The 26,687-nt window shown below is 36.6% G+C and overlaps 6 protein-coding genes across 14 annotated transcripts; 1 reads left to right on the top strand and 5 right to left on the bottom strand.

Annotated features, from left to right (window-relative positions):
• Positions 1-370: 370 nt before the first annotated feature.
• Positions 371-5,503, bottom strand: LOC111488230 (protein Daple-like). Of its 3 annotated transcripts, XM_023136093.1 has the most exons (6): positions 5,263-5,503; positions 4,202-4,656; positions 2,207-4,055; positions 1,815-2,021; positions 696-1,049; positions 371-487 (listed from the first exon to the last, which is right to left on the bottom strand). In XM_023136093.1, exons 2-5 carry the CDS (start codon positions 4,564-4,566, stop codon positions 732-734), a joined length of 2,739 nt encoding a protein of 912 aa, XP_022991861.1. In that variant the 5' UTR covers positions 4,567-4,656; positions 5,263-5,503; the 3' UTR covers positions 371-487; positions 696-731. The 3 variants fall into 3 exon arrangements, with proteins under 3 accessions (XP_022991861.1, XP_022991729.1, XP_022991791.1); XM_023135961.1 differs by having other exon boundaries at positions 371-1,049; XM_023136023.1 differs by lacking the exon at positions 5,263-5,503 and adding an exon at positions 5,099-5,226 and having other exon boundaries at positions 371-1,049.
• Positions 5,504-6,310: 807 nt separating this feature from the next.
• LOC111489058 (serine/arginine-rich splicing factor RS2Z32-like) lies at positions 6,311-9,216 on the bottom strand. 5 transcript variants are annotated; one of them, XM_023137282.1, is made up of 8 exons: positions 9,143-9,216; positions 8,771-8,882; positions 8,200-8,239; positions 7,939-8,034; positions 7,374-7,576; positions 7,213-7,293; positions 6,831-7,056; positions 6,311-6,788 (listed from the first exon to the last, which is right to left on the bottom strand). In XM_023137282.1, the coding sequence occupies exons 2-8, from the start codon at positions 8,875-8,877 to the stop codon at positions 6,534-6,536; spliced, it is 1,008 nt and encodes a 335-aa protein (XP_022993050.1). In that variant the 5' UTR covers positions 8,878-8,882; positions 9,143-9,216; the 3' UTR covers positions 6,311-6,533. The 5 variants fall into 5 exon arrangements, with proteins under 5 accessions (XP_022993050.1, XP_022993126.1, XP_022992885.1 ...); XM_023137358.1 differs by having other exon boundaries at positions 6,311-6,739; positions 6,836-7,056; XM_023137117.1 differs by having other exon boundaries at positions 6,311-7,056.
• Positions 9,217-9,457: 241 nt separating this feature from the next.
• Positions 9,458-11,242, top strand: LOC111489001 (SAC3 family protein A-like). Of its 2 annotated transcripts, XR_002719312.1 has the most exons (4): positions 9,458-9,831; positions 9,927-10,015; positions 10,862-10,957; positions 11,080-11,240. XR_002719312.1 is itself a non-coding variant. In XM_023136995.1 (2 exons), exons 1-2 carry the CDS (start codon positions 9,959-9,961, stop codon positions 11,126-11,128), a joined length of 324 nt encoding a protein of 107 aa, XP_022992763.1. In that variant the 5' UTR covers positions 9,458-9,958; the 3' UTR covers positions 11,129-11,242. The 2 variants fall into 2 exon arrangements, 1 of the variants encoding a protein (XP_022992763.1); XM_023136995.1 differs by having other exon boundaries at positions 9,458-10,015; positions 10,862-11,242.
• A 1,078-nt stretch (positions 11,243-12,320) lies between these two features.
• On the bottom strand, positions 12,321-18,221 carry LOC111477318 (protein RDM16-like). Of its 2 annotated transcripts, none has more exons than XM_023121397.1 (6): positions 17,283-18,221; positions 15,731-16,012; positions 15,127-15,573; positions 14,842-15,036; positions 14,601-14,758; positions 12,321-13,703 (listed from the first exon to the last, which is right to left on the bottom strand). In XM_023121397.1, exons 1-6 carry the CDS (start codon positions 18,069-18,071, stop codon positions 12,827-12,829), a joined length of 2,748 nt encoding a protein of 915 aa, XP_022977165.1. In that variant the 5' UTR covers positions 18,072-18,221; the 3' UTR covers positions 12,321-12,826. The 2 variants fall into 2 exon arrangements, with proteins under 2 accessions (XP_022977165.1, XP_022977171.1); XM_023121403.1 differs by lacking the exon at positions 17,283-18,221 and having other exon boundaries at positions 15,731-15,849; positions 15,932-16,012.
• A 658-nt stretch (positions 18,222-18,879) lies between these two features.
• Positions 18,880-22,315, bottom strand: LOC111483666 (receptor-like protein kinase HERK 1). The gene has a single exon (XM_023129917.1). The coding sequence runs from the start codon at positions 21,579-21,581 to the stop codon at positions 19,134-19,136; it is 2,448 nt and encodes an 815-aa protein (XP_022985685.1). The 5' UTR covers positions 21,582-22,315; the 3' UTR covers positions 18,880-19,133.
• Positions 22,316-23,836: 1,521 nt separating this feature from the next.
• Positions 23,837-25,994, bottom strand: LOC111485608 (uncharacterized protein At1g24485-like; the record flags this gene model as incomplete). Its single annotated transcript, XM_023132567.1, has 2 exons — positions 23,837-24,430; positions 25,402-25,994. Coding segments are annotated over 2 exons (1,137 nt in total), but the record flags the coding sequence as incomplete, so codon positions are not given.
• Between the last annotated feature and the right edge of the window lie 693 nt (positions 25,995-26,687).

The raw sequence follows: 26,687 nt of genomic DNA, 5'->3' as shown, positions 1-26,687 counted from the left end.
AAAAAAAAAAAAAAAAAAAAAAAAAAAAAAAAAAAAAAAATTAATTGTTGATTCAAACTATTGATTTAATGTTAAATCAGTTTGGTTTGATATAGATTAAAAAAAATCCAATTTTAGGTCAAATGTTTTTTAAAATTGAGTATGGTATATGGTTTTGGCCAAAAACCAATCTAAATCAAACCACTTTGGTTTTAATATATAGTTCAAGTCATTAATTATGCCATTTATAATCCATGAAAATTATACTCTATAGCACTAATATTGCTAATGTTATAATCCAACGAGTTATCAAACTAAAATGATTTTTGACACTTAATAAAGTACCAGGTCGAATGAATAAGTGAGTTTTGAAAGTTTACTTTAAAAAAGAAACACCTAATAAAGTACGAGGTCGAATAGCTCCTAACACAAATTACCTTTCACTCGTGAAGGGAGCCAAAATCGTTAACTTGATACGGCGACAAAAACTATATTTCCCCCTATTTACCTTGCAAATCAGAGTATATGAACTAAGTAGATACATCAACAAAACATGGTCAAGTTCAAACTTCAGAATCTTCCACTTCGTCGAAGATCCCAAAAGATGATTTTGAAGAAAAATAGAGAAACAATCAAAAGGCTGATATGTAAAATAATCAAAACCAGACATAAAAGTATAAAAAGTACGACTATGAAATATGAACTGGGAAATTTACCCGCAAGCCTCGGTTAAATCCTCCAGCTATTATTTTTTACTGCACTCGAGATTCCCATGAAGATTTGGGAGAAGCAAGAAGGTCAATGGATTTATTGGTGAGTGTGTCTTTTAAGATTGTTATCTGACCTTCCTTCAGCAAAATGTCCTCTTCCAATGTCTCAATCTTTGACTTCAACTCATCAACTTTGGAGATCAGTAGCATGTTTTTCTCCCTGTGTTTGTTTACTTCCTCCCACAACATGTCTCTCTCCTTCGAAATTTTCTGAAGTACGTCCCTTAGAATTTCTAATTCCCTTGTAGACTCCTCCAGCTCATTTTGTAACTTGTTTATGTCCTCGTTTCTCTTCAGCAACTGTAAAATAACGACCCCATGATTTAAATTTAACGAACCCTTCAAATCTTTGGAACTAAGGGAACAAGAATATAAGAAGCACTGACACGGATATAAAATATAAACATGGTGACACTTCATTTTATGTTTTATGAAAATCAAATATACGAATAAACAGACTTATTAAAATAATTTGTATGTATTTCACTCCCAAAATTTATTATTTTTGTCCTATATCACGTATTCATTTGATATGCTTAACAAATGTTTAATATGCATCCAATAGACCATAAGTATCGAAGTATCCAAATATCTAGAACACGTTAGTCAAACTGAAATGTCGAATATATTTATACGCCACATTACATAACTCGAAAAGGGCAAATTGATGCCTGTATAAGCTGCAGATCTCAAAATACACTAGCATAAAATCAAGAATGCCAAGGAGAAGCATAATAATGTGACAAATAATTCTCAGCATGTCGAATTGATGATGAGTGCAGGGGATGGAAGCAGAGAAATATAGAGAGAGACATTAGTTCATATGTTTTCCAAGTTGTCATCTCGAATACAGTCCTCTATATCCAAATAAAATTTTAAGGGTAAGAAATAGCTATGTGGAACCATGATAAGCAATCAGAATTGGTCTTAAACGTGGTAGGTTGAAAATAGCGCATGTTAGAACATTCTTAAAATTTCATAATCAGTCGGTCATACGTCCAAAATGATAAAACCTTCCATTCCACAAAATCTATCTTTAAGTTCAAGTTGACATCAAGAAAATACCTGAAGTTCAAGATCTTTTATCTTATGTGAGAGGCAGGAAAGGCCTTCCATTCCGTTCTGGACCTCACATTTTAACACGTCATTCCCTCTTACTGCTGTCGCCAGTTCTGCTTGTAACTGCTCCACTTCCAGCTCCTTAGAGAATAGTTTCTCTCTTAATAGGCTTGAGAATAAAGTTTCTGCTTTAAGCTCAGATCTCAAACCGTCCTATGAAGTAAAAGAAAATTGTAAATGCCGCAGCCATAGTGAAAAACAAGTAAAACCGGAATAACCCATGATGGATTTACCAAATAAGAATTTTTTTCCAAAAAGAAATAACTTAAAATCAACTCTAATGAATTCCGATTTAGTATAATGTCCCTTTTCCAGGAACAATATCAGAAACTACTCACCTCTGAATATTGACTATTTAGTTGTAGTGCATTGTCTACACCTGAGCTCTGAGAATTGGAGTTAGACTCCGCTTGCAACAACATAGATATTTTCTGTAAACTCATTGTCAGGCTCTCAATCCCATACTTGAAGCCCTGAATTTTCGCTTCAGATTCAAGAAAAAAATGTGCATCTAAACCATTCTCAATATGCTCCGTTCTATGCTTATTTGGATGAAGCTGAGCAGCTTTCTCTTTGATGAACTCAAGTAATTGGGAACAAAATTGAGTACTCTCGTTTAATAATACCATACCTTGATTTTGTAGATGGTAAACACGAGTTGACATTTCATTAACCAACTTGAAGGTTGTAGCACCTCTCTCATTCCCATTGTCTTTTAAGTGAGTCAATATATTTATATTCTCACGTCGAAGAGAATCAACTTCAACCCTACAAGATTCTAACGCCTTTCTCAAAGCCAGTTCCACTCCTGTTAATCTCATTTGTTCCATCTTCAATTTTTCAAATTCCTTATCCAGTTTCTCCATTGGTTGAATGTTACCAAATTGCTCACTCAATCTTTCCCTTAAACCATTAATAGTCTTCTCTTGTTCATTGCAGGTCCTTGTTAACCTCGTGATTGATTTATGCAACTCCCTGCACTCCTTCTCTTTTTCCTCAAAATTCTTTCTGATGCAATCTATGCCTTCTATTGATCCCCGGTAATCTTCTTCTAATTTAGACAGGTTTAGCTGTAAATATTTATTTTGTTCATTCTTTTCATCAATTCTAGCTGTTAGGTCGAGGATATTTGTCTCCAGATTAGTTGTCATGCTTTTGTTCTCTGTTTCCCTCTTGTTTAAAGAAGCAACCTCTCTTTGTAGTGAGACATTTTGTTCAGCCAGCTCTCTAACTCGACCCCTTTGCCCCTCCTCCTCTAACTTGTACTTCTCAAGCTTGAATGACCAGTCACTTGACCTTCTGTCTAGCTCCTTCTCCAATCCTACCTGCAACTCAGTTTTCTCCTTCTCCAGTTTCTGTGTTCTGGACTCCAATTCTTCATTTGCTTGTCTAAGCTCTTCTCTGGCACATGTCCTATCTGCAATTCGAGACTGCAGAAGGCTTGAAACTTCAAGTGCCAATGTGAACCTCTCCCCAGTGAGATTTTTAATTATCTGGATAAGATCTGATACATCAAATTTGCTATATTGAACTAAGCGTTCCTGTTCAAGTTCTTCAGACAGAAACATGATCCTCTCCTCTGCTTCCTTGGCCTTTTTTTGTAGTTCTCCATCAGTTTCGCCAGGCTCATCTGTAGGGAAGCATGGTTTTGTCAAATCTGCATTAGGATCAAAGCATCCATTCAACGATCGACTGTAAGTATCTGCAACTGTGATAGGTATATTTTCACCGAGCTCTTTATAGGACCCTCTAGGCACAACACGTTGTTGAGAGAGTCTGTCAACAACAGTCTTTGCACTTCGAGGTGATTCATTCCCGAATCCATATTCTCCATCTTCAGATAAGAAACGAGAAAGAGAACTTCTAGTTTCTCTGGACGAATAGGATCTTGGATTATCTTTAATGCTAGCCGTTGTTGAAGAGGGTGGCAAACACTGAGCTCGAGGAGGCCGCCACCCATTATTTCTTTGATAATACTTATTCTTGGATCCATTTATTTCCTGATGTTGTTCTCCATCAATGTAGCGGTCCAAGACCATATTTGAAACAATACTGGAACTAGTGGTACAATTTCCAGAAGAATCATAGCAAGTTCTGGAGCATGGCCTAACAGATCCAGAGGTATAGTCATTTGGCAATTCAGTCTGCTTTACCTTGAATTGCATCTCTCGAGATGGACTTTGGCAACTAGCATAAACCAAGAGATCATAAATTAGACTAATGAATACTATGGTGAAACCAATTAAAAAAAGATAACATGCTGAATGCCCTATACAATCCAGTATACATTTCTTATGATGCTTTTTAATATTTATCAGAATAAACGTCCTTACCGAGATGACTGTTCATGTTGCCGTTTTGAGCGACTGCTAGCATTACCAGGAGATCTACTTGGATCAATCAAACCATCGAAGTTTATTCGACCTTGGTCTCTAAATGCAGCTGAAGATAACGATTGGGTCCTTCTAAGTTTAGGACGGCTGCGGGACCGTTCATTATCATCTATTTGCCTATCGAACTTGGAAGGCAAATCCTTGGAACTCTGGGGACTACTTCCAGCCTTATCACCAATAGAAGTACCCATCCTACTCCCTAATGGATGCTCCCAATAAGCTTCGCTGTCATCTGTTGATGATGGATGAACTGAATCATTTTTGCCATACCCATTGCCAAACGATCTAAGAAAGAACTTCTTCATCTTCTGCGCTGGCTATTGATTATTGAAGTTTCTGCCCTTCAATCCCAATGTTTTTTTCTCAATATCATGTCAAATGCAATCACTCTAGACCTAAAAAAAAAACAGAACATCGTTAATAGATAAACATAGAGAAGCAAACAGCAAAAATGGTTTACGATCTCGAAACGTGTTTGGATACATACAAACAGTCTACCATCAAACAAGCGACTGGTTCGCTGACGACCTTAAGATGACCAAAACAAAAAAAAAGTTTGCTCCAAATTGAAACGGGCAAAAAATTACAAAAATAAAAATTCGAAAAATAAAAGTTCATAAGGACGTATATCATTCTCAGGAAAAAAGGCATTTCGTGAAAACCAACAGAGGAGGTTAGAAACAACATTTAGAGCTATAAATAAATAAATAAAAACTCAAACGAGAACAAAACCAAACCCGATCGCTGAAAAGTTCAATTTCCCTTTTAGATGCTACAGCTCCTTTGATCGATAAAGAAACTCCAGAAAGACAGAAAACAGAAGAGAAAATCACTCACTCTCCGATATGCATAACAGCAGCAGCAACAACAAAATCCTCCCAAACTTCATCAAACAAACGGACGGTACAGATTCAGAAAATGTAAAGATAAACAACTGGAATCTACACAAGAAATTCACACTGATTGCAGAAATCAAAACAGAAATAAACTCTTAAACATACCGATAGTCGCCGATTCCAAATTCAAATCACCAAAGACAACTCATAATTCCAATATTTTAGGAAAGTTGCAATCAAGCATTGAATGCTGGGAGAGTTGGCGGGATTGAATGGCCAGCAGCACACCAATTACAGTTGTGGCGGGGATTGGCAGTGTTTGAACGACTGAATTACATCAGAAATTAAGTGATGATATTGCATCCAACCGTCCAGTGTGAAGATTTCTGGGACTGTTTAAGAAATGGAAAAGGTAGTTTTGTCCGAAAATATATTTAAAACCTCTGGTGCCGCTAATAATGCCGAAGAGGAGCGGGATTCGTTGGGTAATGATACAGTGAGGGCGAGTACACCCTTTCTCCCACGCACCAAATAATAATAATAATAATAATAAAATAACAAAATTAAAACTAGCACGTTATTTTAGTCTTTATAAAAATACTTCCAAATTATTTCAAAATTATCGAGAATTTCCGGAATTACAAAAACATATTTTAATTTATCTCAATAAAATAAGTATGAGAACATAAAATACGCCAATTTTGATACAACAAAAGATTGTTAAATTTATATTATGAACCTTTATAATTGATATTTTGTTATTCAAACTTTACAATAATTTATAATTAAATTATTCTTAAAAAAAATGCTTCAATCAATTAACATGGTTAAATTTGAATTAACTCACCCCACACTTCTCAAGAAGTCCCATGGCCATGAGCTCTTATTCCCATGAAATCCATCCCATGCAATGTACAAGAAAAATATATATAAAATTTTGGAAACTAAAATTATATTCGTAAAAGAAACTGCCAGCCATGTTTACAACGTGTTAGTAATTACAGGAATCTCAGCACGAGTTTTGGCCAACTGGGTTTCCGCCACGTGTGATTGGCATTGTAATCGAAAAATAATCCCAACACACCCATAAACTGAGTCAAGGAGAGAGTGATTTCTCCAATCGTTTAATTTCACACAGATATATGTAATAAATAAACAATATTATTTGACAGATGAAACTAAAATACTAAATTACGAAAACCGAGCAAAAATGGGAAGCTCAAGGGAAATAGGCAAAGATTATACGAAATAGATTATTACATATAATTTATCAAAATTAAAAGCTGGAAAATAAATAGGCAAAATACTGTGCTGATGAACATTTGGAGGCGGGATTCAAAACACAATACAAGTTCTATTTTAGAAGTCTCTGTGAGGCACTAGTCGCTTATAAAATATTCCAACCCAGAAGCATAATAATTAAGAAACTGTCTCTATTATGCAGACCCGCTACCGCCCCTCGGGGACCCATTGGCTTCATCATCGTTTACAGGACTCCTTTCTTCTCTGGGCAACGGGCTGGGGCTGCGACTGTACCCGTTCTCTTCCTTCCTGTAATTCCTGCTTCCACCACCGTTGAAGTCCTCAGCTTCATCCATTGGGCTTCTGCTCCTTCCTCTCGGGCTTCGGCTTCTGCTCCTTCCTCTCGGGCTTCGGCTTCTGCTCCTTCCCCTCGGGCTTCGGCTTCTGCTCCTTCCCCTCGGGCTTCGGCTTCTACTCCTTCCCCTCGGGCTTCTGCTTCTGCTTCTTCCTCTAGGACTGTCACGGTTCTCAGGAGACAGGCTACGTCTTGCTTCTTCTGGACTCCTCACATCAGGAGTGGGGCTACGCTTCATAGCTTTAGAAGGAGGGGGTGACAAACTGTGTCTCTTAGGGCTTAGCCTGCCTCCTCTTGGGCTCCTCGATCTTTTTTCTGACCGTTCAAGACTACGATCCCTTTTTACAGGTGATCTAGATCGACTGTGGAGACATGCTCAGCAGGTTAAATTCATGAAGTTCGAGGTTCAATAATTAAGCAACAAACTCAACTCATGGAAACCCGTAAGTCAATGTAAATCTAGATAGAAGCTTCAACAACCAAATAAATGATGATAAGTGGTTAAAATTGTATCGAACCTGTAGCTACGACCTCTGCTGTAACTACGACTTCGACTTCTACCACGGCGAGGGCTTGGTGAACGTGAGTAGCTTCCACGCCTGTGCCATACAGTTTTATTCAATGATCAGCCAAATAAATTAAGTGAAGAAAAAGAGTAATAATAGAAAGGATAACATACTTCAACTTCTTAGGACTGTTCTGGCAATTCTTCTCTATGTGACCCCGTTCCCCACATCGATAACACTTATTCTTCCAGTCCCCAGCCTTGCAATCTCTTGCCCAGTGGCCATCAATCCCACAGTTAAAACAACGCCCAGTTCCAGGAGGGCCTCGTCCAAGATATTCACGAGATTCACGAGATCCACCAGGACCACGGGGTACCTAATTAAAAATTGGAAATTTTCATCACATTCAAAGAATGGTTAACAAAACAGATATACATGATGTATAGAGTATACTCTTACACATGCATGCTGGTAAAGTTACACAGCCTTGTTATAATGAACAAATGTGACTATAAAACGATTAGAATTGTACATGAAAGGTGATAGAGGCTATTTCTAAGTTTCAAGAACATATTTCAGAAGCACGGATAAAAATAGCAGAATCCCCAAAAGACGGGAAACAGTTGCAGTAAACTACTAGGAAAATATTGACAACTAGCCTGAAAAGAGCCGAGGCAACTGTCTGAAACAAGTTATATAATTAATGAAAGGATGGTAAAGAAATGTAATGGTACATACCCCTTTAGCTATTTCCACAATGATTCGACTTCCATGAACATCCCTCCCATTTAAACTATATCTTGCATCGTCAGCATCTCGGGGGTCACTAAACTCCTGTTATAATATGTTTAAGCAGATAGACCAAGAAAAAAGATCACACTTGCAAAAATTAACATGCACCAGCCAAGTAAAAAATGACTGCTAGCAAATAGCATATTCTTCTTCCATTTTTTTAGCCCGAGTAAAATCTGCATAAAAGAGAGGGAGGGAAATACATACAACAAATGCATAGTCTCGCTTCATATCCACATCGCGTACTCTGCGCAAATGGTTTCCAGAAACAGGTAAGGCCATCATTTGATACAAGTATCAAAGGGTTGACACCTCGCCCCTCATAGATGAACTAAACACCATTCTGAGATTCTTGGCATTTCCATAAAAACAGGCAATAACATAATAGAAAGACTCGCCAAATCCACCAAGGGAACCCTCTCACCATAGACCTCCAGGTTTGGCATAAGCCAAGAAACCTTCAACAAGATCACTCAAGTTAAAGTTTTAAACCACACAGACTCATCAACAATTCCACACTTCATGCATATATCAAAATGCACATTAACAATCGAGCACCCAAAGAAGGACTTGGGAAATACCTCAAGAGGTCTAGAGAGAAGCATCAATTAATAATTTACTCTGAAAAGGGTGTTAGCAAAAGCATAACCCTGACAATAGAATTAAAATAGGACACAACTAAAAACGAGTAACGATTTCGAATTTTTCAAATTAACGTTATCACACAAATTCGAACAATAAATGGCTGAACAGTTCATCCCACAAAAATCCCACATACCTTCCATAACGACTGAACAGGTCATCCAGATCACGCGACCTAGTCCGTGAAGAAAGGCGTCCAACGTAGAGTCGCGTACCACCGTATCGATCGTCATAACGAGGCATTTTATCTACAATTGACAATCACAATACCACAATCAGCAACAGCATCCCATAACCAATAACTTGCGCAGGCATTACAAACAAACAAACGGATAAGAATCTACTTCTCAGGATTTGAAGAGGACATAACAAAAAACAAATATTGCTTGAGCAAATTAGATACCTAGAGAACCTTATTTGTCAAAACATTTCAATACAACTACGGCATGAACATTAACTAAGAGGAATCGGGAAGAGAAAACCTAGACAATTAGAACGGGAGGCGCACCTGGAAATAACAAGTATGAGGAACCCTAGCTTTCACGTCGTTCGCTAAAATGATTACCGTAAGCAGCTCCTGGCCATTTTATAGGGATTTCCGTTGCCCAAAAACAGCTGTAGGCCCAAATTTGTCGAGGACTGTGATGGGCTTCGTTATTTAAATGGGCCTTGTTGATGGGCTGGGCTGGGAAAATGAGCTGGTATGTAAATTAATGTTTTTAAATAAAAGCTTTGATTTTAAATTATTAAAATTATTAGTTTCAAGTTAATTGAAAAAAATAAGAAAGAAGTATAAATTGAGTTTTGGCGGAAAAGGAAACGAACACCAAACTAAAACTAATTTTCCTCCGCTTCCAAGATTTTCCCACGGTTTCGGACCATATACTGAATTCCTTTCCTTCTCCGATAAAATTTCAGTTCGAATCCATCTTTGTTTTGTGTGTGTGTTTAGAACTGATTGCATTTGGAATTCTTGGACATTTTTGTACTTTGTGATTGCTTTGAATTACACCATATTTTTCTTTTGTTTTTATGTTTTTTTAGTTTGTTTTTCTGTTTTGTTCTGATCTCCTCGAAATTTTCTTCCCGGGGTTTTTCAATCGATTTCTGGTCGATGAATCCGATGCGAGAACGGTAGTGTGTTTATTGGTCGATTATTCATTGTTGCGACACTTCGGGATAGGTCGGGGACTTTAGGTTGGTATGATTTTTAAGAGTCCGTTAGGGTTTTGTATTGTTGTGTAGAGAGAATTGGTTTGACGAAGTTAAAAACCTTAATCGTTGTTTTTAAGCCATTGCTGCGTTCCGGGGTGCAAATTTGACAATGAATCAAGGCGGCAATACTGAAACCGTAGCTCCAGCGCTACCCAGGTCGCTCGAGGTAATATATCAATATCATTACGTAGTGTATAAATTTATACCTCGCGTGTGTCTTGTGTTGAACTTGTGGCTTACTTCGAAGTTAAGCCGGATGTGAAACTTGAAGTAATATGCGTTTGGTTCATTCACTAAGTTGGAACCGGTTTCTTTTTTGGTACTTTACAAATAAAAAAGTCCGTTAATATGGCCACAATAGTGATGGAAGCGTGTCCCCTTGTTCTATTTCTCTAGCCCTGACTCATGTTATTTTGTCTTGAGATCTGTTGAACTTGAACCTAAGTACTTGAATGTTTGCTCTGTTGCGAAGAAATATCTCAGATTGTTGTTAAATGCTTTTTATGACAAGAACGATAAAGACGACTAAGTCTTTTGTTTCTTCTTTCACTTTTTGGCATGGTTTTGGTAAAAGACTTTGGATTGCATTTTGCCAGACTCGATTGTATTAGTACAGCACATTAACCGACCTGCGTGGATTTAATTATTTTCTTGGTACGCTAGGCATATGTACAATCACAGGAAAACTTAAGGGCCAGAGAAAAATATAGGGGTCTTAGAGTGGTTGAGATTCTACTTCTGTGGTGTGTATAAAAATTCGAAACAAGTTCTGATTTTAGCTTATGCTCATAGATGACTATTATGTTATTTTAGTTTTGTACTCCCTTCCTTTATTATTGTGATTTTCATGCATGTTGTGTTTATTTTATTGCTGGCCGCTGTAATCAGAAACATGAAATTAACGTTTTGGTGCCTCCGTGGTCATTTAGATTTTCAATGTATTTAAGTTCAGTGGATTTTCATGTATGACAGCAATGCTGACCTAATATACTTCCCAACTTGTTGTTTACAGAACCAACACTTTGGTGACATTAATCAATCAGCATCGACATCAACATATCTTCCTTTGACATCAGCTCCAGAAGCCATATCATGGGCTACACACAAGGTGGATGGCAGTTCCAATGAGAATGGGCCGCTCCCAAATTCCACTTTTCAATATAATCAACCAGCGCTCCCACCTGCAAGAAATGTGCAAGATGGTCTAAATGTGTCTTCTGTTGCTTGTAGTTCATCAAGTTTTGTGACATCAAATTCAACGCAAGATTACAATGCCTAGGCACCATATTCCAATTCTGCCGATCCTTATGGTTGTGCAAATGCTGGTTATCAAGGTTACTACAACAACTATCAACAGCACCAAACCTTGATGTGATGACTTGATTTTCGTGTTTGAATGTGATGACTTGATTTTCATGTGCAGGCTTCATCCACAACTCTCTATATGCCAGAGCCCGAAGACGCAGTGGCTCATGGAGATGCAAATCTTGATGTGAATGATTTTTTTTTACACGAACACCCTCATAAAGGAAGAGAAAGTAGTTGCACCCCTGTTATTCATAGCTTGTCAGAGAGACCGGCCTTCTTTACTGGTACAGCATTAAGATTTGAGTGAAATGATCAAATATATGCCTTAAATGGGAGAGGAGCTAAAAACACCATGTAGCAGAGAATAGCATTCTATTCAGCAATCATCATGACTGTTCATTATTTATTGATATTAGCAAAGATGGATAGAAATAAAAGTAAATTGTATTTTTGTATGTATGACAATCTTGTGTGATTTAAATTTTGCTTTAATTTCTTCTCCTTGGAAAATTGACTTCCGTTGCCTTTTTTCCCCCAAAACTAAAATTGATACCGGGTAGGATCTTACTACTGGTACTTCAATGGTTCATATAGGGATGTTCGTTTAATCAAAATTAAAATTGATACTGGATAGGGTCTTACTATTGGAACTTCAATGGTTCATATAGGAATGTTTGATTTAATTTGTCGGATAAAAAATTCTTTCCTAGAAACAATCTTATATTATAATAGGCCATATCATTTAATTACAAAAAATAACCGTTACATGTAAACAAATTTTAATTAAAATTCAAGCAAAATGATGCTTTGAAGCGAGTTTGGAAACAGTAATTTTAATCGAAACGCCATAAAAACAAACGACTCCAAAGATTTAATGGAATGTGTCCTTTGAAATCACCGAAAGACACATTTATCATGCCAAAAACATTTGTCCTACAAGATCTCTCAAACATATTTGACAGTATCATAAAAGCACTCCTAAAAAAAAGTCAAAACACTTGAAAAAACTCGCTCTTAATCGCAACTCAACCGATAAAATTCAATTGATCAGAGCGTTTCACCACGGATTCAAAACTCTTACAGACCTACAATTAAAAAAGAATCAAGATAAAAAAACAAGAAGAGGATCAATCAAAGACAGCTAACAAGAACAGTAAGGCATAGTGGTTAAAAGACTAAAAATAGTACCTTTTTCTTTCTAGTAGAAAATTATTCAAAGCCACCTTCACTTCATCTAACTACCAAACGGAATGGATTGTCAAACATTCATTGGTAATGAAAGGTGGAGAAAAGAGTCGCAACTCATCTATTTAAGTACACGAAATGAAAGACTTTAGGCGAATTGGACATAATACCCTTTTCTTGAGATGATGATGATCTTGCATGCTAGGATTTCAAAGTTCTGCTTGCTAGTTGCTACCAACAACATTTTTTCATACTCAGTCTGGTTCTGATTCATGAAATAGGTGAAGATGCCATGAACTCAGTTGGATCATAATGAAATTTCCCCACCTATTAATGGAAACAGGCGAGACCATCCCGTGATGTTATCTCAACTTCAAACAATTCTCAACCATACAAGACACCAAAGCAAACCATCAGCTGAAATTGTCCGCAATACTATGATGAACAAGCAAATCACATAAACTGCTACCTGCAGAAGTTCCGATTATATTAGATCATCAGAAAAGTTAACGGCGAGATCCCAATAATGACCAACACCAGCATCAGCAAAAATCTTCCTAGCAGCTGCCTCCGTCATGCACTCCTGGATAGAAAATTTATGGAAGCTAGATTTGGCAACACTTCCTTGCCATACCAATGAACATTTATTAACGGGCTTGTCGTCATTTTCATCCTCCTCTTCTTCCTCTTTCACGGAAGCGGCCCAGTTTATGCGCTTAAGCATAAGTTTCCCATACCTCTTGATGGATTTGCTGCCCCCTTCAACGACCAAAACACTGATGTTGTCACATATCACAGCACATCCACTCAAACGGTTCTCTCTAGCATTAACATCAACTTTAAACCGGGCCTGTGGGTGTGATAAATCATTGATCTTGTAAACGGATACAATTGTCTCCAGTGAATTTGTATCCTCAAAAAGCTTGCGTTCTTTCTTTTCACGGCGTTCTGCTGGGGTCAGTTTTCGTGCAATATTTCTATCTATGTGAGCTTGTTCCCTCTCAGCAGCTGCAGCACGAATCTCTTTCTCAAGTTTTGTAGGGTCTTGGGTTGCTTCTGAGCCAAGAACTTTCATTAAATTGCTCATTTTAACTTTTGGTTTAGGTGGTTCTATCAGGCCTTGTCTAATCATCTCCTGTCTATCTTTCTCCTTTGCCAGACGACGCTGCGTACGGAGTTTTTTCTGCTCCTTCTTTGTTAGCTTTAGGGGTTGAGGAGGCGGAGGAGCTGGTTCAGCAGGAGGTTCAATAGGACGAGGATGCTCCACATATATGGTAATCTTATCCTTCCTTATTTTATCATCAGCCACAAAACCATCTCCCACATGCTCATATGTGCCAGAATGCAAAAGAGGGACATCCCTAAATAGTTTTTAGGAAACAAAACAGAACATTAGAATTGGATCTCATAAGGGATCCCAATATAAGATAGAAATTAAAAAAATAAACGCTAGAAAATTTAAGTAACTAAAAAAAAGAAGAAACGGAAAAAAAAAATGTACGAAGCTTGCAATCAATCAGATACAACACTACACAATGTCCTTAGACCAAAGCACAAAGATACTACATCACCAAACATCTCAAGCCCATGTGATAACCATTCAGTTTTTAGAATCTACTTCCCTCACTTTTATAGTCAAAATTTTAGAAGAAAACAAAAAAAAAAACAAAGTTTTAAAAACTTCTTTAGGCTCCCATTTATAACTATTTTGTTTTTTGTTTTCTGTTTTTGAAATTTAACCTTTTGTAAACACTACTTACACTTGTAGTTTTCTAACTTCATTGCCTACTTTTTAGAAGCATTTTCAAGAACCAAGATAAATTTTAAAAATTAAAAAGTAGTTTTAATAATCTTGAATTTATTTTTGAAATTTGTCTTAGGGTTCAACAAATGTGTTTTTTAAGGTGAAAAGCGCACCACAAAATTGGAAGGAAACAAGAATTACAAACAAGGCAATAGTTTTCGAAACTTGACTTGGATATTGAAAGCACTATAAGGAAGATACTGAACAAAAAAAACTCACGCGGAGGTAGTGTTTATAAGCTTAATGATTACCAAGGAGTCCGTTAATGATGAAGGAAAAGGACATGCAAACTTGATCCCTGAAAACATTCCTGTACTGTAACTATTTGGCATATAAATTTTCACAGGCACACAGACACATCATTGATTGAACAATCATGAAACGGCAAACAAAAAATTAAATAAAAATAAAACTCAGGATTATGAGAGCAGAAAATAAATATCAGCGAGCTTACCACCACTCGATCTCAGGAATTGGTTCTTTTGTTTTATCTTTCACAACTCTCTCCGATACCTCGATCAGATTTGGATTTATATCAGGTGCAGCCTTGGCCTTGGCCAATTGTGCCTGCTTCTCCCTTCGTTCTTTGGCTTGTGCCTCTCCAAATTTACTCTGTAACGAGAACATTAGCATTTTTTTTAAGAAATTAGATGACCATTCTTTAACCAAAAGTAAGCATGAATCGAGATAAGTACCCTTAATTTTATGGTTTCAGCCTCCTTGGACCATTTCCCCTCCTCAACGAACAGGAAACTCATCCTCTTTGGCCTTAACAGTTTAGTTTTATTTATACCCATCCTCTCATCATAATGAGGATTTGATTCGGGATCCACATCAAGTTCAGGTTTAAGAATTTGAAATGCATCCTTTTTCTGTTTGTTGATGTTAACCTGCAAGGTTAAAAATATATGTGAGGTCAATCCGTTCAAAGTTGACTACATAAAGAAAACTTCTAAAAGGGTCAGAAGTTCGCTCCAAACCTTTAGAGTGCTGAGGTCGCTGGGTTTGGTTAAATTGACAACATTTCCTTGTTCGTCTATTTCCCTGCCGAGTGCATCAAGGCGAAGCACAGGAGCCTTGCTTGGCTTCTGTGAAACAGCAACATCAGTTGCTACATTCCCTGGAAACAAATTTATAAGAGGAGCAAACTCTGGATCCTGGCGAAATCCCATCCTGGCAGCAAGCTCCTGTGCACGTTTGACAGCTTCAAAATGGGGTATAGAGGTAAGGCTAGCTGGAACATTAATACCACCACCAAGTGCATTGGCAGCTGGTAAGGTCGACAAACTTGATGCTACCCCAGCAGAAAGGGTAGTGGTGACATTTGTAGTTGCCGTTAGCCCCAATAAACCACCTGCTAGCTTAGCTTTCTCCTCCGATTTTACAGCTGAGCTACTTGCAGAACTTGACCACCCATCCTTCTTCATCTATAAGATCAAGTAATATAACATTTCATACAAAAAGGAAATACCCAATACAAACACACGCGTATGCATGCATCCATGCATGGGTAGTAAATGCAACATCAGAGGGTGGTGAAAATAGCTACAAAATGAGTCAAAGTATCGATGTCTTGAAACTTACCAAGGGAATTTTCTTCAACTTCTCGGCCAATTCTTTCTGCATCTGTAAAGCTTTCTTAGCTTTTGCTAAAGCATCAAGAGAGAGATTTCCACTTTTCCCCGCGGTTGAAGATGTCCCATCTGTACTAGATTTTCCATGAACCTCATGAGATCTGGCAATACTAACTCCCTTATTTTCATTTGTGGTAGAAATTGAAGATACCTTGATAGGATGGGAATAACCAGGATGTAACAAATTCTGGGGCACACTTGATGACATGTCAATATGTTCCACCGTAGATCCCTGCAAAATTACGACGTTAGTTTCTCAAATCCTACCAGTCACTGCCCAAAGGCATCACAATCATGAAGGAATCTCCTCAATATTAAAGAATAAATCAATCTAGTCACACTTCAAAAACAAATGTAAACAAGGTAAAATTTGCTATAAGAAATCTGTACGCGCATTATAAACCAAACTATTAACAACATTTACAAAAATGTCTGCTCTTGCATCCAAGAAACATCAAATAACACTCAGTCTACCTCCCACTTCAGAATTAATGGCTAGAAAAATTTCAAAATGCTAAATATACCAAAGAATGAATAAAACCCTGACTTTTACATAAATTCTTCTTGTTTGAAATAAAATAAAATCACCTCAGAGCAAAAACTTAGAAAATTCATTAAGATGCAACTTAATTAGCATAACTAAATCAAATAATATACTAGAGCTCATACCCGTCTATCAACAGCACCCTCTATTGTGAGCATAATTTATTCACAACTAAACAAATCAAAATCCTGTATTAATACAAATCCTACCAATGACAATTCTTAGGCTACATATGTTCAGAGAGACAAGGCTTTGCCCACACTAAAACCCCCTCCCATAAACAAATTTTCAAGCCAAAAGGTCACACAATAACTTTTTTTTTTTTTTTTAAATATAAGAAACCAACTTTAATTGAGAAAAAAATGAAAGAAAATAGGTCACACAATCTTATAATATATATATATACACACATATATACATATATACATATATATATAAAAACTTCCTGTCAGTTCTAGAAGATAATGATTTTGATACTCTTTTGCTCTGATGGGTCTCTATTCAGATACATTTACATGAAGCTCTAAACGGAGGGGAAGAAAGGAATATAGAGCGGGGAAAGTTAGTGCGGTCCTAAGCCCATGTAGAGCCTAAGGGGAAGAAACAACAGTCAGTAGCAGAGAAGAGGGAAGTCAGCAAGGAAAAAACCTCGAGGTGTTCCGGAGAGAGAAAGAAATTCTGGAAGTCTCCTCAAATGTTGTTCCATTGCTTAATATCATTTTTATCAGAAACAAGAGACTTTCCCACCAATGATGAAAACAAAGTGGAACTAGATTGGATTGTCAAATGAAATGTAAAACAAAACATAGTGCTAGCATATATGACAGAACCCAATTGCTAAGTAAAGCTGATGAACAGTTAAATGATTCTACAAACCAATGCCAACGTTGTAAGAAGAAATCAAAGTAGTGTAATTTATTATTACGATAAAATCCAGCAAATGCAAAATAGAACTTACATTCCCCGTGGACCTTCTTTCATCAGAGGTGCCTCCAACCTGAACTTTCCCATCAACATTTCCACCATTATCCTCTTCCTTCGCCCGATCCCCAAACCGCTTCCTCTCCCTCTTTCCCCTACCACTCATGTTTGCTTCATCATCTTTCTCACCGTCAGCAAATCTCCTCCGCTCCTTTCTGTCATCCATCTCAGCTCCATTCACTTCCTTCCCGTCTTCATTTCGTCTAAGATCCTTCCCATCTTCTGAAGCCCTAGCCCTCTTCTCACCACCATCAAACCTATCCTCACTTCCTCCCCTCTCCTTCCTCTTGTTTGAAGAACGTACAAAATTCTGGATTGGCCCCAATGAGTCTTCCCGTTCATACTCATCGTCCGACTGCTCGCGCCTAACCTCGCGTAGCTTGCCCCTCTCCTTGCTGCCCTCTCTCTCCCCTCTCGGCTCACTCGACCGCTCTCGCTTGGACGAGACCCTATCTCTACTCCTCTCTCTCTCATCCCGAACGTCATAAGATCTTTCCCGCTTAAAATCTCGATCTTGGGAGCTCTCACAATCATCGGGAGACCTATCCCGCCGATGTTTGAGATCGCGCGACTCATGCGAACGCTCAAGCTTTGAATCACGGTCCGACCGATGGTGACGCCGACGATGGGAGTGATCGGATTCACGGTGCTTTTCATCCTTGGAGAAATGTTTTTCCTCGGCGTCTCGACTTCGATGCTTGTGGTCACCATTGCGTTCTTCACGAGAACGCTTGCTTGATCTCTCCTTCTCGGTAACCCTGTCCATTTCAAGGGCTCACAGCCTCTGAACCTGAACGCCTTTCCCGCTTTCTTCTTCTTCTTCTCTCTCTCTCTAGGGTTTCGCTCGCTCAATCTACCCCTGATGAGTGAGAGAATTCGTCCGGGCCGGATAGGCAGCGCAGTGACGGCTCACGTTTATGATGGGATTTTTATCGGTTCTTATGAACCGGATGAATTCTTTATTGTTGAATTTTGAACCGCGACATTATTGTCCTTTGTGCACCGCCACTCCACTCCTTAAACCTCGAACAAATTTTTTAAATTATAATGATCTAATAACAATCTTTTTTATCTATATATGTATATATATATAATTCATAAATATTTTGAGATCTCTGCAGAGAGGGGAACAAAGAATAGTGTAAAAACCATCCTAGCAAATACGTTTTAAAATCTTTGAGAATAAGCGTGAAAGAGAAACATCGAAAAAAACAATATGCACTAGAGATGGATTTCTGGCTGTTACAAATGGTATCACAGCCCGACATTGAATAGTATGCCAGTGAGGAGGCTGAGCCCCAAAAAGGGTGGATACCTAGATGGTGTGTCAGTGAGGACGTTGAGCTCCAATAGAGGTGGACACCTAGCGATATGTCAGCAGCAAGGACATTGAGCCCCGAAAATAGTGGATTATGAAATCTCACATGAATTGGAGAGAGAAATGAATGCTAGCAAAGGTAGCAGAATCCCAAAAGTAGGTAGATCTTGAAATCTCACGTTAGATAGGAAGGAGAACAAAGCATTTTTTTACAAAATTTCTCTAACTTGAAGGGAAGGCACGAGCGGATATTCAATTTTAAATATAACTCGAAGGAATAAAATATGAACCTCATAAATACAACTCTCTCTATCTTTATCACTGTTTATATAAACTACGTATAACTCAACAGGCGCACCAGAAACAATATCAAATGCACCATAATACAATACAATACACAAAACAGGATTGAACCCATTCACTTCTATACAAAATCTACTGACTCTTGTGTTGTCCTAACGCCAAGAAAAGACTGTGCATTGGCCCAACATGCTGCTGTAGTTCTTCAGCCTATCTCATATCTTCCCTCACCATTTGAGCAAACACCTTACTCATCGAGATACCGGCGATATCGACCGCACTCCCCGTGCTGAATTGAGTGGTCAATACGCTCACCTCCCAGTGGTTCGAAAGGTCAGCTTGTGAGGATGATTCCTTGCCATGGCTAGATCTTTCATCTCCTTGGAGCTGAAGTGCACACTCCAGATTCCACAGAACGTTTCCCATTGTTGGGCGATCCATGCCGCACTCCGCCAAGCATTTCTCAGCTGTTTCTACGTACTTTTTCAGAGAATCCAGCTTGATTTGCTTGACAATACAAGCGTCTACAATCTCCTCCAGTTCATCTCTATCCTTCCTCTTCATTACCCACTCAATCAAATTCACCTTTTCCCTTGGAAGAGATGGATCAATGACAGGCCTACCACAAAGGACTTCGAACATAACAACGCCGAACGAGTACACATCGGATTTCTCAGTCAGCTGCTGTGTTGTTAAGTACTCGGGATCAAGATAGCCGAAGCTCCCTTTTACTGCTGTACTAACATGAGTTTTATCGAACTCGGGGCCAGTTTTCGAGAGCCCGAAGTCTGCAACTTTAGCCATGTAGTTTTGATCTAGGAGAATGTTTGCAGTTTTGACATCTCTATGTATGATTGCCTTTGTGGAACCAGTGTGGAGATAGTGAAGCCCTCTGGCTGAGCCAATGCATATCTCAAGCCTTTGTTTCCAGCTTAAACTTGGAAGTTCTGAGCTATACAAATGGTCCTTGAGACTCCCTTTTTCCATGTATTCGTAAATAATAATCATCTCATTTTGCTCGTCGCAGTACCCGATCAGAGATACCAAATGCCGGTGGCGAAACTGGGATAGCATCTCGATTTCGGTTCGGAACTCGGCAAGACCCTGCTGAGACTTTGAGGCCCCTCGTTTCACTGCCACTTCCGTGTTGTCCCTCAGCATTCCCTTGAAAACCTTCCCAAACCCGCCATGGCCAATGACTAAACTTTCACTAAAATGATCAGTAGCTTCCAATATAGCTGCAAGAGGATATTTATAACCAACAGAACCAATGACATAGTTGCCTTCTCTTCCATTCACACCAAAATTTTCCTCTTCCTTCAAATAACCGACGAGCCCCGCTTTCCTTCTTCGTCGACACAGCACGACGACAAGAGTGACCAAAACAGCAGCAACCAGTCCAGCAACCAAGCCTGCTATGAGACCTACTTTCACATTGGAACTATTCTTCGAGTGTAAATCAAAGGGGGGTTCGTCAAGACTCCCCCGAGAATCGCTTATTTTCATGATCTCGAGTCCGTTAAGGATTGCAGCTGAGTACTCATGAAAACTGGAAGGGCCAACACTTATTTTGAATTTAGAGCTGTCAATTGAACTGGCTATGGTGTCCAGGACATAAGGTGCACCCATGATGCCTGAAGTAACATTATTAAGATCAAGATGATCTTTAACCATCCACGAGTTCACAAAAACATTAAAGAACAGCGATCCAAAAGAAAGATCTAAAATATCACAGAAGTGAAAACGAATCAGATATTCATAGCCTGGATCGACATCGAAGGACCACGATACGTTAATATTAGCATTCGCATCCGGTTCAGCCCCTAACTGAGTTGCTGTTCCATACACAGAACGAGGAGCCATAATCTCAGAGTCTGTTGTCATGTTCACTCTCGTGAGATTCGACACAAACCTCCCAGCAACAGCCTGATTGTTATGCATCAAGAATGGACCATCTGCTACCCAAAGGCGCGAGAGAGTATCGTTACTCGGAGGCACGGTTTCGTTGCCCATATTCACTCTAGCAACTGTCTCCAATGCCCTATTCCCCAAACTTTCTACTATCTTCTCAACAGTAGGGACAACCAAAGGAATCAATTCATTAGGAACAGAAACAACTTCCAAGGCATTGATGAAGGCAAATGAATTCACCATGGGAGTGAATGTAAGAACAAGATTACTAGAAATGACATTCAGAGAATACTCCTTGATTATCGAGCCACTCTCGATCTGAAACTCTTTGAGAAGGGTGATATTTTGAGCAGAAACTGAGAATTTGGCTAAACTCAAATTGAAGTTCTCATAAACAAAAGGGTAAAAGTAGAGGCGGATCCAGTGCCTGCCCTGTTTCTTGATTTTGAAATTGTATTCGGAAGTTGTTTCAAATACTTTTGCAGTTTGAAAGAGATGAGAGAATAAGAACAGTGGAGATGAACTAGAAACTTTGCTAGCAGTGGAAACAAATTTCCCATTCGGGTTTGAAAGATTGTCAGAGAAAAATCCATCAGGTTGAAATAGACGACCTCCCACTGTTACATTGGAGGTTGATCCACAATCGATCAGAAAATTATCATCAGGAGAGAATCCTGATGAGAGAGATGATCTTAAACACAGAGCACAAAGAATCCAGATGAGAAAATGGACGTTTGAAGCTCCCATGGCGGTAAGCTTTGAGATTTACAGAGACAAAATCAAAGAATCAGATTAAAAAAAGAGGAATTCAAGAACCCTAAAGGCGATTCTGAGAAAAGCAAGTGATCAATGAGAGAAAGAATCGATCACAATCCAAAATCAATCTGTCTTACTACCGATCAAAACAATTCAAATTTGAGAACAAGAACACGAAACTCCAAACAAGACGAATCCTGCCAAGATAACAAGAACCTAGAAGCCAATTCGCAGAAAAACAAGTGAGCACGCAGAAGAATCACTTTAGTCCACAAATTAACATAGAATCAGTAATCACCCGCCATTAAAGCAGAGACTAAGAAGCAACCCAGAAGCATCTCACTCTTAAAAGCACTCAAGGACTCCAAAACCTAAGGTCAATAAAATGAATCAAACAAGCCAAAGCATTAAAAACAGACTAAAATGGTCTAAACGAAAGAATAAACATCCCATCACGTTATGTTTGACAAATTCACAGGATGCGACTGAAAAAGTCGAAAGGGGAGTGGAAAAGCGGAGCAGATTGGATAAGGAAGAGTGGGGTCAAAGCGATTTCGACCAAGAACTTGATGGATGAGAAAGAGGAGGACAGCTATGGCGATCGGTGACTCGAAACGAAGTTGGCCCACAGTTGGTGGAACGACCATTGTTAGGTATGAAAATGGCGGAGAAGCTTCGTGTTGGTGGGAAGAGGAATGGTTGGATTATCAGGAAATAATTTTGTCCGGAAGATAATTAAAGACAAAGGTCTATCATTTTTCTTCTTTTCTTCCGTCTCAATCAACGGACAAATTTATCTAATTTGAATGATTAATCAATTTAATTTTATAGCTAACTTAATAATAAAGAAAATATCATAAACTTTCAAATATTTCGGTAATATCCTTAAAATTAATATATATATATATATATATATATATATCTTAAACTTTAAAAATAGTTAATTCTAAATAAAATACGTTTTATTTCAAAACTACTCTTAAAATTAAAAAATTCGTTTAATGTTTTTTAAAAAATTTAAAAAAACATTTTAATTTTTTTTTTAAATTACAAAATATATTTATAATTCGTACATGTTTAAAAAAATACTCATAAACTTTCAAAAATAATATTAAAATAATAATCTATGAAGTGTCGATAGTTATTTTTCGTCCAATTTTTTGAATTTTTTTTTTAATACTTAAATTTTGTAATTTATTAAAGTGTTATTATGGCATTTTAGAGAAAAAAAAAACAATGAATATATTATTGTTTTCATAAAATTGTGATTTTAAAATTATAGAGACAACTATATAAAATTAAAATAATATTTAAATCTTCTTATTTGAAAAAAAAAATGTGTTTATTTTTATTAGTCAAATTAGAGAAAATATTTTATATAAAAAAATGGAAAAAAAAATATGACAATATTTAATGAATTGATATATTAAACAAATATATTTAAATGGTCTCTTTTTAATCAATTAAAATAAATATTTTTAATGACCAACTTCTATTTGAAATCTGCTAATAAAATGGTAAAAGTATGAAATAAACACAACAGTAACAAAATATACGAAGTCGGAAAAAAATATGATTATTATTATTATTATTATTATTGACTTTTTGGAAAAATACAAAAATTATGAAAAGTTTCTCAAAATTGCGAAATTGCGCGTTTTTTGCCAAAGCGACTGATGCACGGCATGAATTTCTCATCATTATTATTATTATTTGTCTTTTTATGGAATATTTGTGTTTTTATTTACAATTTATTATTATCTGTTTTAGATTGAATTGTAAATTCTCCTCTAACTTCGAAAAAAATTGAATTTAATTTTTATAATTTTAAATGTTAGATAGTCGTTGTTATTATATGGTAATATGTCATCATTTTAAATGCCCTATATAATTTTTAAAATGCATTTAAAAAATATAATTATCAAAATTATCTTTAGACGGTCGCACAATATTTATTAAAAAACAATCATACATTGACTCTTTATTTTAGTCACTATACATTAAAAAAATGATCATTTATATTATTTTTATTTTTTAATAGCTTCATCGATATGCATCCCAACCAACCTATATGACCCTATACATTTGCCCTATCTTATTAGCCAGATTATTCAATTATCTAAATCAAATTAAAAATCTACCCAAAAAAACGTATAAATAAATAAATATGAAATTTTAGACATAAATGATAATTTTCCACGTAAGCAAAAATGACTAAATTTGTTTTATATAGATTATATTATTAAGATTTCTAGAAACAATTGTTTACAGTAATTAGGGTTTAAAAGAGTCGGAATCAGAGAAAATTACCGAAAACACAGACAGAAAGCATCAAAATAAAGGAGAAGAAAGGAAATTGCAAGGAAGACGCGCCGCCGGTGGGGATAACTTTAACGAAAACTTCGATTGCACTGATCAACGGCGGCGAGCCGGCGGAGGAATTTGCAGCGGAAAGTGTCACATTCACAGTCGGCGTTCTCACAATAATCGGATACAGAGTAACCACCGTACATCTTTCAAAACTAGTAGTAATCGTGGACAATTTCTGGCCGTCGATGAAGATATCGATGGTTCTGTTTTTGTCATCAAAAAAAGTGTCTTCTTCAGTGAAATAGAGGACAAAGTAAGCGGATTGGGAAGGAGAGGAGGCGTTGGAGAAATCGACGGTGAGGATGATCGGAGAAGAGGCGTTGACGGCTTCAATGGCGCTATCTAAGACGAAGGATGGAGGATCGTTTTCCGGCGATTCGAAATCGGGAATTGCTGATATTACATTGCAGTTTGGGGGAGTGGTTCCCAATGTCCATATTCTTTCATAATTATCGTCAGATGACAAAAGCCTGTTCTTCCAAAACTCAGGTTGTGAAAATGGTATGATGTTAAATATATGTTTTCTTTTATTATTTCACCACTCAATTTTTAATCCTTGCATTTATTTTATTTCAGTCTAATTTTAATTTTAGACTCCTAAATTTTGTAACTTTCTACCAAAAAAAAATATATATATATAATATAAACATTTAAAAGTTTATATAATATTTTTAAATAAAAAAAATCACTAAATATGAAAATTATTACTACATTTGAACTTAATAATATTTCAAAAATATTATTAAATTTTAAAATACTTTGTTACTATACTTTAAACATATTAATGAAAATTTAAAAAATAGCCTTTTATTAAGAAATTTTTTTACCGTCATTACATGGACAAAAATCATACATAGACATTTCATAGTTTTTCTTATAATTTTTTAACGGTATTTTGAAAATTTTTAGATATATTTTTTTAAAAAAATTACAAAGGTATTGATGAAATTTTTTAAAATTGTAGGTATTTTTTTGAAATATTTTTTTTTTGAAATTTAACATTAATGATTTTAATCTAAAATTAACTGTAAATATTTTTTTAGTTTTTTTTTTTAAGCTTACAAAAATTTAAAAGATTTTTTTAAAGACAAATATAAAATTTAATGATATTTTTTATTAATTTAACTTTAAAAAATATTTTAACATTTAACGTGCGATTTGTTTTTAAGGAATTAATGAGTGTATGTATGCTAGCATATAAAGTATAGGTTAAATTATAAAAACAAACTACTAGATTAATTATACTTTAATTCTTAATTATAAATTAAATTTATAAATTTTAAATTTGGTGTTTATTATAATGGTGGGTTAATTAAAAAAAACTAATTTAATAGTTTTAAAATTGAGTGTGTATGTTATTATTAAAATTTTTATTTTATGTTTAATAAATAATTGAAAAAACTGAAAATTTATTTGTAATTTAACCAATTTAAAATCATACCTTCCATCGTCATTCCCGTAGTTAATCCGAGCGACAACCCGAAACGTTTCGTTAAATTTCATCTTTGCGTATAAATCGTCGCCCGTCGGAACCGCCTGAATCGAAGAGATGAATGGAATTCCGCCGTCTTTCCTCTGCGCCAAACACATATTCATAAATCCAGATCTCTCCGATGTATACACCAATTCGTCGAATATCGTCTCCGTCGCCGACACCGGCTCGATCGTTGACATTTTCTTGCCGTCGAGAAGAAGATCGAACGCCGGCGGCCGATTCAAGCCGTCGTAATTGCCGTAGAGGAATCCGGATCTTACGAGGTACCGTAGATTCTGATCGTAAATCGGCAATTTGTAGCAGCTCAGTTCCTTCGAGGAAGGGAAAAATCGGAGCGTGGTCAAAATTTCGAGCGGCTGATCTTTATTTGTTCGAATTTTTTGGTTGATTCCGGCGTCGGTGTATAGATCGTCTGTGTCCCATGCAACTAGAGAGCCGTCTATTAGAAAATCCTCGCTGCCACAGTCGATGCTCAACCAGTCGTCGCTGTTGACTGCCCCGAAAAGGAAAATCAGTTTACTCTCATCCTCAATCGAATTTAGCCATTAAATTTTGCTAAATAGAGTAATTTCTTCACTACTTTAAATAAAAATGTAATCCTTTTTTATTATTATTATTTATACAAGTTTAATATTTAAGTTAGATTAATCACCAAAATTATTTAGACTAACCGATATTGTTTTATTTAGATTTTTTCCAGATTTTTACTCATGGTTGGGCTTTCCTTCGAGCCTGGTGGGTTTCTTTTCATAATTGGCTTTTCTTTTCGACCTTTTGGGTTTTCCCTCGTGGTTGAACTTTGCCTTCTAGCCTTTTAACTTTCTCACAAGGTTTTTAAAATGCGTCCACTAATAAACATTTTCACCCCTATTCCTTTCCGGCCGTCCAGACTTCCCCTCAGAGTTTATAAAACACGTATATTAGGAAAATGTTTTTAGAACGCATCCCTTAGAGAAGTGTTTCCACTTTATTTGGGCTTTCTCGTATTGACTTCCCTTTAAGGTTTTTAAAGTACATCAATTAGAGAGAGATTTCCACACCATAAAAGGAACATTCGTTTTTCTCTTTAATCGATGTGAGGTCTCATATTATCTATCTAAACCGATAGTTTAGAACATATAAAAAAAAAAAAAAAAAAAAAAAAAAAAAAAAAAAAAAAAAAAAAAAAAAAAAAAAAAAAAAAAAAAAAAAAAAAAAAAAAAAAAAAAAAAAAAAAAAAAAAAAAAAAAAAA

Source organism: Cucurbita maxima, unplaced genomic scaffold (assembly GCF_002738345.1).
Source record: "Cucurbita maxima cultivar Rimu unplaced genomic scaffold, Cmax_1.0 Cma_Scf00001, whole genome shotgun sequence".
Classification (NCBI taxonomy): domain Eukaryota; kingdom Viridiplantae; phylum Streptophyta; class Magnoliopsida; order Cucurbitales; family Cucurbitaceae; genus Cucurbita; species Cucurbita maxima.
Note: the sequence above shows the minus strand (reverse complement) of the source record. Positions and strands in the feature narration are given on the sequence as shown.

What these genes read in the sequence shown, in the direction of transcription:
- LOC111488230 (XM_023135961.1), bottom strand. Translation starts at nt 4,566, where the DNA reads ATGAAGAAGTTCTTTCTTAGATCGTTTGGCAATGGGTATGGCAAAAAT. An exon ending in TAAATAGTCAATATTCAGAG is followed by an intron (nt 2,022 to 2,206) that starts GTGAGTAGTTTC and finishes TTTACTTCATAG; the next exon opens with GACGGTTTGAGATCTGAGCT. An exon ending in TAAAAGATCTTGAACTTCAG is followed by an intron (nt 1,050 to 1,814) that starts GTATTTTCTTGA and finishes GTTATTTTACAG; the next exon opens with TTGCTGAAGAGAAACGAGGA.
- LOC111489058 (XM_023137117.1), bottom strand. Translation starts at nt 8,877, where the DNA reads ATGCCTCGTTATGACGATCGATACGGTGGTACGCGACTCTACGTTGGA. An exon ending in AGCGAGACTATGCATTTGTT is followed by an intron (nt 8,035 to 8,199) that starts GTATGTATTTCC and finishes ATATTATAACAG; the next exon opens with GAGTTTAGTGACCCCCGAGA. An exon ending in AACAGTCCTAAGAAGTTGAA is followed by an intron (nt 7,294 to 7,373) that starts GTATGTTATCCT and finishes TGTATGGCACAG; the next exon opens with GCGTGGAAGCTACTCACGTT.
- LOC111483666 (XM_023129917.1), bottom strand. Translation starts at nt 21,581, where the DNA reads ATGGGAGCTTCAAACGTCCATTTTCTCATCTGGATTCTTTGTGCTCTG.
- LOC111477318 (XM_023121397.1), bottom strand. Translation starts at nt 18,071, where the DNA reads ATGGACAGGGTTACCGAGAAGGAGAGATCAAGCAAGCGTTCTCGTGAA. An exon ending in AGTTGAAGAAAATTCCCTTG is followed by an intron (nt 15,574 to 15,730) that starts GTAAGTTTCAAG and finishes TTGATCTTATAG; the next exon opens with ATGAAGAAGGATGGGTGGTC. An exon ending in CTGAAACCATAAAATTAAGG is followed by an intron (nt 14,759 to 14,841) that starts GTACTTATCTCG and finishes TTCTCGTTACAG; the next exon opens with AGTAAATTTGGAGAGGCACA.
- LOC111489001 (XM_023136995.1), top strand. Translation starts at nt 9,959, where the DNA reads ATGAATCAAGGCGGCAATACTGAAACCGTAGCTCCAGCGCTACCCAGG. An exon ending in CGCTACCCAGGTCGCTCGAG is followed by an intron (nt 10,016 to 10,861) that starts GTAATATATCAA and finishes TGTTGTTTACAG; the next exon opens with AACCAACACTTTGGTGACAT.